Source organism: Corvus brachyrhynchos, unplaced genomic scaffold (genome assembly GCF_000691975.1).
Source record: "Corvus brachyrhynchos isolate BGI_N302 unplaced genomic scaffold, ASM69197v1 scaffold72, whole genome shotgun sequence".
NCBI lineage: Eukaryota > Metazoa > Chordata > Aves > Passeriformes > Corvidae > Corvus > Corvus brachyrhynchos.
Window position 1 is genome coordinate 471,551 of NW_008236763.1, and position 9,242 is coordinate 480,792.

The 9,242-nt window shown below is 51.5% G+C and overlaps 1 protein-coding gene across 1 annotated transcript; it reads left to right on the plus strand.

Annotated features, from left to right (window-relative positions):
• The first annotated feature begins 6 nt into the window (after positions 1 to 6).
• Positions 7 to 6,928, plus strand: AP4B1 (adaptor related protein complex 4 beta 1 subunit). Its single transcript, XM_008644690.2, has 9 exons — positions 7 to 32; positions 109 to 239; positions 995 to 1,142; positions 1,785 to 2,281; positions 2,964 to 3,047; positions 3,960 to 4,063; positions 4,227 to 4,434; positions 4,925 to 5,209; positions 5,643 to 6,928. Exons 1-9 carry the CDS (start codon positions 19 to 21, stop codon positions 6,116 to 6,118), a joined length of 1,947 nt encoding a protein of 648 aa, XP_008642912.2. The 5' UTR covers positions 7 to 18; the 3' UTR covers positions 6,119 to 6,928.
• The last annotated feature ends 2,314 nt before the right edge of the window (positions 6,929 to 9,242 follow it).

A 9,242-nucleotide genomic window follows, 5' to 3' on the forward strand; every position in this document is an offset into this window, starting at 1 on the left:
GGGCCCCCCCTGCGCACGATGTGCGGCCTCAGGTGCGGCGGGGCCCGGGGCGGGGCGGGGGTGTCCCCGGCCGCGGTGCCCCGCTGATGCCCGGCTGCCCGCCCGCAGGATGCCCGGGATCCAGGAGTACCTGCAGCAGCCCATCGTGAGCGGGCTGCGGGACAAGGCGTCCTACGTGCGCAGGGCGGCCGTGCTGGGCTGTGCCAAGATGGTGAAGCTGCAGGGGGACTGCGAAGTGGGTGAGTGGCCGTGGGGCTGGGGACACGCAGGTGCTGTGCTCATGGTGCGCGTTCGGGCTTTAGGGCCGGGCTGGGTTCGCTGTGCTGCCCCTGCAGGGCAGAGAGGGAGAGAAAGGGAAGGGTAGTTAAGGAAAAGACTGAGAGAACTAGGATTGTTCAGCCTGGAGAAGAGAAAGCTCCGGGGAGACCGTGTTGTGGCCTTCTAGTACCTGAAGGGAGCCCGCAAGAGAGCTGGAGAGGGGTTTTGGAGAAGGGTGTGGAGTGACAGGACAAGGGGGAATGGATTCAAACTGAAAGAAAGCAGGTTTAGGATATTAGGAAGAAATTGTTCCCTGTGAGGGTGGGCAGGCCCTGGCACAGGTTGCCCAGAGAAGCTGTGGCTGCCCCTGGATCCCTGGAAGTGTCCAAGGCCAGGTTGGACAGGGCTTGGAGCAACCTGGGACAGTGGGAGGTGTCCGTGCCCATGACAGGGGTGGGACTGGATGAGCTTTAAGGTCCATTCCAACCCTTAACACTCTATGATTCAATGATTTTGTTCCATCCCCAGTCTCTGATAAGCCAGGGGCTGCTCTGACCCACACAGACCCTCAGGGAAAAGTTGTGCCAAGGGCAGGTCTTCCTGTAGAGTTTGAAGTTGTGTTGATCCCTTCTCCCAGTTCAAGCCACATCTTTTTTTTTGTGATTAAGACTCACATATCGTGATGATACTGCAGTGTGCCAACAGAACTTGATGGCAGGACCTCTGTGCTTTGCAGATGGTGCTCTGGTGAACGAACTGTACAGTTTGCTTCGTGACCAGGACCCCATTGTGGTCGTGAACTGTCTGAGGGCCTTGGAAGAGATCTTGAAGAAGGAGGGAGGAGTTGTCATCAACAAACCCATTGCCCATCATCTCCTCAACAGGTTTGTTTTCTTTGGTATCAAGATGGTGCTGGAAGCATCTCTTGTTCTTGTGTTTTCTATGCAGAGAGGCAGTTTCTGGGAGGACCTAAGGAACTCTTGTCAGGTACCCAAAGATGGAGGTGGCCATCCTAAGTTAACTAAACCACTTTAGGCTAAGGTCTTCAGAGAAATCTGGGATGTCCTGCTCTTCCAAGGAGTCTTTGCCTCAGCTGATGGTTTGGTTTGTAATTGTAGGTTAATGTGATTAGACTTTTGGGATTTTTTAAGTGATAACACACATGATCTACCTGTGGGACAGGTATGTTCTAGTATGTCTTTCCAGACCCATTGAAAGATATATTATTTAACCATTGCTTGAGGAAATCAGTTTTTCTGCAGGTAGCTCTACGTGCTCTGGGAACAAAGGGGTATTGCTCTGCTCAGGGTTCTTGTCAGTGTTGCTGCCTGGTGTAAACACCAGCAAAAGTGCACATGACTGATACTGAGTTAATAACTGGACAGTTCTCTTGAGATAAAACCGTGGCATCCACTTGGTTTGGAACAGAGGCCGTAAGGAAGTCGGAGGCTGAGGCCTCTGCTCTGCACAGCGCAGATGTTCCTGCACTCCCTGACTCGTGCCCCCTGTGCCTGTGCTCCTGGCAGGATGCCTGACCTGGATCAGTGGGGGCAGAGCGAGGTGCTCACCTTCCTGCTGCGCTACAGACCCCGCAGCGAGGAGGAGCTCTTCGACATCCTCAACCTGCTCGATGGGTACCTCAAGAGCAGCAGCCCCAGCGTCGTGATGGCAGCCACCAAGCTGTTCCTGGTGCTGGCCAGGGAGTACCCAGATGTGCAGGCAGATGTGCTGGTGCGGGTGAAGGGCCCGCTGCTGTCTGCCTGCACCTCAGAGAGCAGGGAGCTCTGCTTCACCGCGCTCTGCCACGTGCGCCAGATCCTCAGGAGCCTGCCCGGCCACTTCAGCAGCCACTACAAAAAGTTCTTCTGCTCCTATTCGGAGCCCCACTACATCAAATGCCAGAAGATGGAGGTGCTGTGTGAGCTGGTGAATGATGAAAACGTGCAGCAGGTGCTGGAGGAGCTGAAGGGTTACTGCACAGATGTGTCGGTGGAGCTGGCGCAGGGAGCGATCTTTGCCATAGGTGAGAGCTGTGCCTTGGCTCTGCTGCAGCTCTGCGCCTCTCAGGGGGGCTGTTCTCCACTGAAGGGTATCTGGGCAAGCACCAAATCACTGCTCTGTGCTGTAACAGTGCAGAGACCAACCTCCCCAGGAGTGTTTTGTGTCAGAGTGTTTCTGAACCACTGATTATTTCAGAAGTCCTGGCATTGAGCTGCTTCAGGTTGTGCAGAAGATCCTTGGATCTCATGCTGTGAGGAGGTGCTCTAAAGAAAATGTGTCATTTCATCTTGTTAATGAGCTTTGCAGTGTTCAGTGAAGCTGTGCTGGGGGTGGAGGAGTTCTAATACCTGCTTGTTCTTTGAGTTGTGATGGGGGCAGAATTAAGGTGATAGTTTTGGGTTTTTGAGCTTTAAAAATAGTTATTACAGTATTCATAAGGAGAAAGCTGGGGATTACAAAATGCCTTTTTAATATATTACATCTAAGGAAAATTCCGAAATCTTCTGAGGCATGGCCTCAAAAAAAGGAACATGACCTTGGTGTGGAGAACAAGCTCATTTGGCCACACTTTCAGAAATGGTAGTCAGAAAGGAAAGGAGAGAGACTGTTCCTTTAAAGCGAGTTTGTGATGAGTAGTTGGGCTCATGAATCCTGTTTCATTCTGATAAAAGGTTGACTCTTATGTCTTTTCAACATCCTTGCAGCCAATATTGCCAGGACATACACAGAGCAGTGTGTGGGAATGCTGGCAGAGCTGCTGGGGCTTCAGAAGGAACACATCCCCTCAGGTAACCATTGCAGGCTGCTGCCTGGTTTATGCTCTCAGGAGGCGCCCTTGCTGGGGCTCGTGATCCCAAACTCGAGGCCCTCAAAGGCACTTGGCTTTCACTTTAATTGGCACCTTCAGATGGAAGTCTTCCAGGTGGGTTGAGGGGTATAAAGTGCGTTCCTTCTGTAGGAACTGCTCTCTGTGGGAAAGGGGAAGATGGTTGTTGCTGTGTTCGTGGTTCTTTCTGGCTGCCACCCGCTGACTCAGGGAGTGAGGGGCTCAGCAGAGACATTTTACTGTCTGTTTGAGGGCCAAGATGATTAATAGATCTTTTAAATCTCTGTGATTTCTGTTCCTCATATAATAGTCTGATTCACTTGTACCCAAGCTTCCTTTTTTCTCTTCGGCCCTCCGATCCACCTTCACATCACTGCTGTTCCTGCTGTTCTCTTTTAGCTGGTCTTGCTCTCAGATTTGAAAGCACATGCTTGCGTTCAGCTGTTGAATTCAATCTCAGGAGCTGCTGGTGTTTCTGAGTGGGCAGCAAAACCTTTAAAGTTTTGACCTAAAGTTCACGAGTGTCATTTTGAATCGGGGTCAGCTTTAATTTGTCATTGTAACCTCGTGCGTCTGAAGCATCATGAGTCAGGCTTTTTAAAGGCTGGCAGTGGCCAGAAGAGAGGTTGCAGCCAGAGGAACAATCTGAAGTCTCAGTGCTTTATTTTAGACCTGATGCAGCTTTGCTCTGACAAATGCAGTGTCATGGGATTGGGAAGGAGGGTGCCTCAAATCACAGTCACAGGCAGGGCACTGACCTTCCTGGCTGAGATTTGCAAAGCCCATTGAGTGGGGGTGTTTGAAAGGTTTTCTTTTTTTCCCTGAGTGTTTTTTATAACTCTTGGGGGATGCTGATAACTTGCTTTCCTTGCAGCTGTGGTCCGTGCTTTCCGGGACCTGGCCTGGCTGTGTCCCCAGTGCACAGATGCCGTGTGCCAGGCACTGCCTGGCTGTGAGGACACCATCCAGGACAGCGAGGTGAGGGGACAGTGCTTGGGGCCAGGTGGACAAGGACTGTTCAGCTTTCCTTTGCCTCGAGACTGGGGGCGGAAATCTTCAGATTTGTTCTCTCAGCGTGCTTATTTCATGCCAACACATGGCACACAGCAGCTGTTTGCTGGTGTTTCTGTGGTTCCTTCAGGGCAAACAAGCACTGATCTGGCTCCTGGGCACACACGGGGAGAAGATTCCGAACGCTCCCTATGTCTTGGAGGACTTTGTGGAGAACGTGAAGTCCGAGACGTTCCCAGCAGTGAAGATGGAGCTCCTGACGGCGCTGGTGCGGCTCTTCCTGGCCCGTCCCGCCGAGTGCCAGGACATGCTGGGCAGGCTGCTCTACTACTGCATAGGTGGGTTCCCTCTGTCCTCACAGGTTTTTGGGGACCTGCTCCAGCCGTGTCCCCAGGGCATGGAGGCTGTGTCAGCATCCTGGCTCTGAGGAGGCCATCCAGGCTGGCAGGGTAAGGTGGTTTCATGCCTTAGGCTGCTGCCTGGCCCCTGGCTGGCTGGTGGTTGTGGACAGGACACCTTCCACTGTCCCAGGGTGCTCCAAGCCCCATCCAGCCTGGCCTTGGACACTTCCAGGGATCCAGGGGCAGCCACAGCTGCTCTGGGCACCCTGTGCCAGGGCCTCCCCATCCTCACAGGGAAGAATTCCTTCCAAATATCCCATCTAACCCTGCCCTCTGTTAGTTTACAACCATTCCCCCTTGTTCTTTCGCTATCTGCCTGCAAGCAGGCTTGTATTGTATCCCTGAAAGCCTGTTTTTAATAATTGTTAGTACTCTGGGGAAATGTGGCTGATAGAATTCTCCATAAATTGCATCTCTGTGTTCCCAGAGGAGGAGCTGGATATGGCTGTACGAGACCGTGGACTGTTCTACTATCGCCTTCTGCAGTCTGGGCTGGAGGAGGTGAAGCGGGTCCTGTGTAGCCCCAAGTCTGACCCCTCCCTGGGACTCCTGGGGGACCAGACCAAGCAGCCTGTCAATGCCTGGGCTTTGGAGTTCAACACTCTGGCCACAGTTTATGGCAGAGAACGCTGGGCACTCGCCACTGCTCACCAGCCTGTGGAACCCTCTTACTCCTGCTCTCCTCGTGCTGACTCCAGGAACAGAGACACAGGTAACCTGCCTCACCTTCCTCTGGGGTCCATTCTCCCCTTGCCAGTAGATCACAGAATCCCAGAATGGTTTGGGTTGGAAGGGGCCTTGAAATTCCTCTCGTTCCACCCCCTGCTATGGGCAGGGACACCTTCCACTACCTCAGGTTGCTCCAAACCCCTTCCAGCCTGGCCTTGGACACTTCCAGGAATCCAGGGGCAGCCACAGCTGCTCTGGGCAGCCAAGATGTTGTCCCATGGGTTTGTGTGGAAGGTCAGAGTGCTTTGGGAATGCTGACTTGGTGTTCTGATCACCTTGTGCAGTGTGTGGCTGGTCACTCACGAGCCCAGGGGATGCTGCTGATGGCACTGGGATTCCAGCCTTCCTCTGCTCCATCAAATGGGCTTTGTGCCACTGGGAGCTGCATCTCACATGTGTTTGTGCTTTCCTTTCAGAGTCACTTGTGTCTGAAGGGAATAAGGAAGTCCTCGAGGTTCATCCTGATCCTCTGATGTCTGAAGGGAATAAAGAAGTCCTCAAGGCTCATCCTGATACAGGCAGCCTGAGCTTGATCCCTGATGTTTCCCTGACTGCAGAACAGTTTGAGACGACGTGGCTGAGCCTGGACACAAGCTGCCAGCTCTCTCTGCCCTGGTGTGGGCCTGTCCACCCAGACACCATCCAGACAGCCCTTCACGTGGTCCACATCCAGACCATTGCCATGAGCAAAGCTGGAGCCCAGCCCTGGAAAGCTTATCTGAGTGCCCAGGATGACTCAGGCTGCCTCTTCCTCACAGAGCTCCTGCTTGAGGCTGCAGATTCAGAGCTGCAGGTTTCGGTGAAGCAAAATGAAGCAAAGCCAGAGGCACTGCAAGCCTTCATCTCAGCCTTGAGGACAGTCCTGGAGGCAGTGGCTGGACTGGAGTCTTGACTGGTCCCTGCTCCCAGCAGGATGCATGCTCAGGACACAGGAAAAGTTGATTTCTCTGGCTTCTTTTGCTGTGCCCAGTGCTGGTTTTGTACTTTTAAACTACAGAGTGTTGGCAGCCCGGCCCTGGGCCTGGAAAGCCCGGGTGGTGTGGGGGAAGCTGCAGCTGGGGCTGGGGAATGGAGCAGGGTGAAGGGTCTGCCCTCCCTCTGGGCTGGGGAAAGGACAGGGTCACTCTGGTGTGAGTCACAGGACTGGTGGCATCCGTGGTGGTTGTCACGAGGCACGAACATCACTGATGGAGCCAGAGCTGAGCAGAATTCAGGGGGGTGTTTTGGAGAGGATTTTTTTCCTGAGAATTATAGATAATTAAAAAAAAACCCCAAAACATCAGAGGCACCAGGATTCTGCCACTTACCTCATATTAAAATATGAGGAATAGTGCAGTGAGGAGAGAACACTTCATTCTTGGCTCCCTTTACATTTGTTTTAATTTGCTGTCTGATTTCAGGAGTAGCTTCACTTAGGGGTGAACAGAGCTCTGTTGTGCCAGAGGAGGGTGGGCAGGGTACATCCTGCCCACTGGAACCAGCAGGCTCCACTTCTGAGAGACAGGCATGGGTTTTGTAGTGCAGTGTGTTACTGAGGTGGAGAACTGCGCTCTCTGAAGTTCCCCCCAGCTTTTTGATTTCTTTGAATGACTTGATTGTACCTTCAAATGGCAGTGTGCCTTCCATGCACTTCACTGAAACCCTGTCACTGTTAAACAGATTTCTGATTTTCTTAATAAAAATGTGAATCATTCTTGGCTGATTTCTGGAGTTTCTTGTTCCTTCAACCCTCAGGACTGTGGATGGAGTGATCTGATCACTGCTGTGGATCAGGGCAGATCTGCAGCCCAGCTCCTGCCTCTGTGTCCAGCAGGGCTTTTCTCTCTGACCTTCCTTGAGGCAAAGCTTTAAGGAGCAATTGGGCAATAATTAATCTCAGTCTCATATGCCAAATTACTGTGAGGGGTGAACCTGCAGGTGAACTCAAAGGCAGATCATCAGTCAGCTGCCGCAGGGTTCCTGTTAAGTTTCCACAGCTGTCTTGTGTCCCTGTCCTTAGGGAGAGCTGCACTGGAGCATTGGCATTATGCAGTTTTCAGGATAAAATAGCTGATAATTTGTTGGCAATCCCATGGTTTACTGTGCTGTGGCTATACCAAGTCTGGGCCCTGTCTGGGAAGGGACTTGGAGCTTCTTTTATCCAGACCCCTTTCTTGATGAATGAACAGGTCAGCAGACTCCAATAACTTCTAAATATTTATTTCAGCCGATCTTAACAGAAATTACTCCATTTGCAACTAAACCATGCCCATAGCTGTGTGTAGCTCCAGGAGCATGGCTTTGCTAAACGAAGTCCTGCAGGAGTCAGCACCAAACTTCCCTTCTGGCTTCTCTGTCTCAGGGTTTAATTCCTTATCTCAGGATCTTGGAAGCTCAGTTTGCTCCCCTGGTGGGAATCAAAATAATGACTGGTGGGCTGTAAAAAAGCAGTTTTACAGCCCCCACTTGGTGCTCTCCCAGGGGAAGGGATGGAATCAGCCTGGGAGAGGGTCGTAGGGGGTGGTGGGTCACTCATCCTACCGTCTGCATCCTCTTCCTGCCAGTCCCTTTAAACCTGCCTCCCATTCTTTCTCTAAAACACACACACAGGAGGGTTTGGGCTGTTTTCAGGAGAACTTGGACAGTTGACAGAAAGGGCTGTGCTACTTTCCAGAGGAGAACTTGGGCTTTTCATTGATGTGACTGGAGAAAAGCTGTTGTGCTTCTTCCAGACACTGCAGGCAGAACCTGACACTGAGCAATGTGTAAAAGAGATTCGCTACCACTACAAACAAAAATAGTGAAGTTTGTTATCAACTGGTTTTTCTTCTTGTGTTTCTCTTAAATTTAGCAGTAAAAGTGGGCTTCACTCCTACTCAAGCCTCCAGGTTAGTGCTTAGTGCTGCAGACCCAGCAGGTGAGTGTTTGTTTTAAAACGTTTCCATTAGTTATTCTAAAGGTCACTCTCCCTCTCAGGTGAGTCCAAGGCTTATTTCTGCAAAATTAGCATTTGATATTTTAAACTAAGAGTGATTAGCAGCCCTTTGCCTTCTAGCTACTGAATACAGAAATCCTGGAGCTGCTCTGTACCCCATCTGCGAGGAAACACAGAAGGGGACACATTGAATGGCCCTAGTTACAGTCAGGGAGAGAATCAGACTTGGTACAATGAGTTTGAAGCCTTTGTGCAACACGTGAGGTATTGGAAATATGGAAGATGTGATTCTCATCTCTTTTGGTTTTTTTTTTTTTTGGTTGAGAATTGTTGTTTTTGGCTTAGTTTTGTTTAGCTTTCCTCATTTCTGCACGTAGAGAAGATGGATGGCATTCCGGAACTGTGCTCTCTGCCTCCTCTCCCAGCCTGGGAATGGCCTCCTTTACCTGTGGGGTTTTTCAAGTGTTACAGAGTGAGAGAGGTTAATCAGGCTGGCATCATTAATTTGACCTCTATAGTCTGCTGGGGTTGGATTTGATCCTCTCTTTTGACAAAAGCCATGGGATGTGGGGAATTGCAGCTGGAAGAGTTGACCTGAAGCACAAGGATGGTTTTCCTCTGTTCAGAAGTCGTGCAGTCCAGGGCAGTAACACCTGTTTGGGTGTCAGCATCTGCCTGAAGGATTCCTTCAAAATATTTTACATCTGATGCGGGAGGCAGAATACAACTTCCATCCCTGGAAGTGTCCAAGGCCAGCTTGGATGGGGCTTGGAGCAATCTGGGGTAGTGGAAGGTGTCCCTGCCCATTGAGATGAGTTTTAAGGTCCCTTCCAACCCAAACCATTCTGGATCCTACATTAAAAGTGTGAAGGGGAACTGTAGATTTCCCATGCTGTTTTATGGACTCTTCCAGTCACATTCCAGGTTTGAAGCCCTCCTGGTGGATCACAGCCCCTTGGGACGTGAATGCTCCCCAGCTGCTCCCTGTGCTCACCCCTGGGTACCCCTGGCAGTGATGGCTGGACATGGTGCTGGAGGAATTGGGGTGATGGGGGGCTCGGACTGGTGTCCAACATGTCCCCACCCCTGCCCTCGGTGCTGC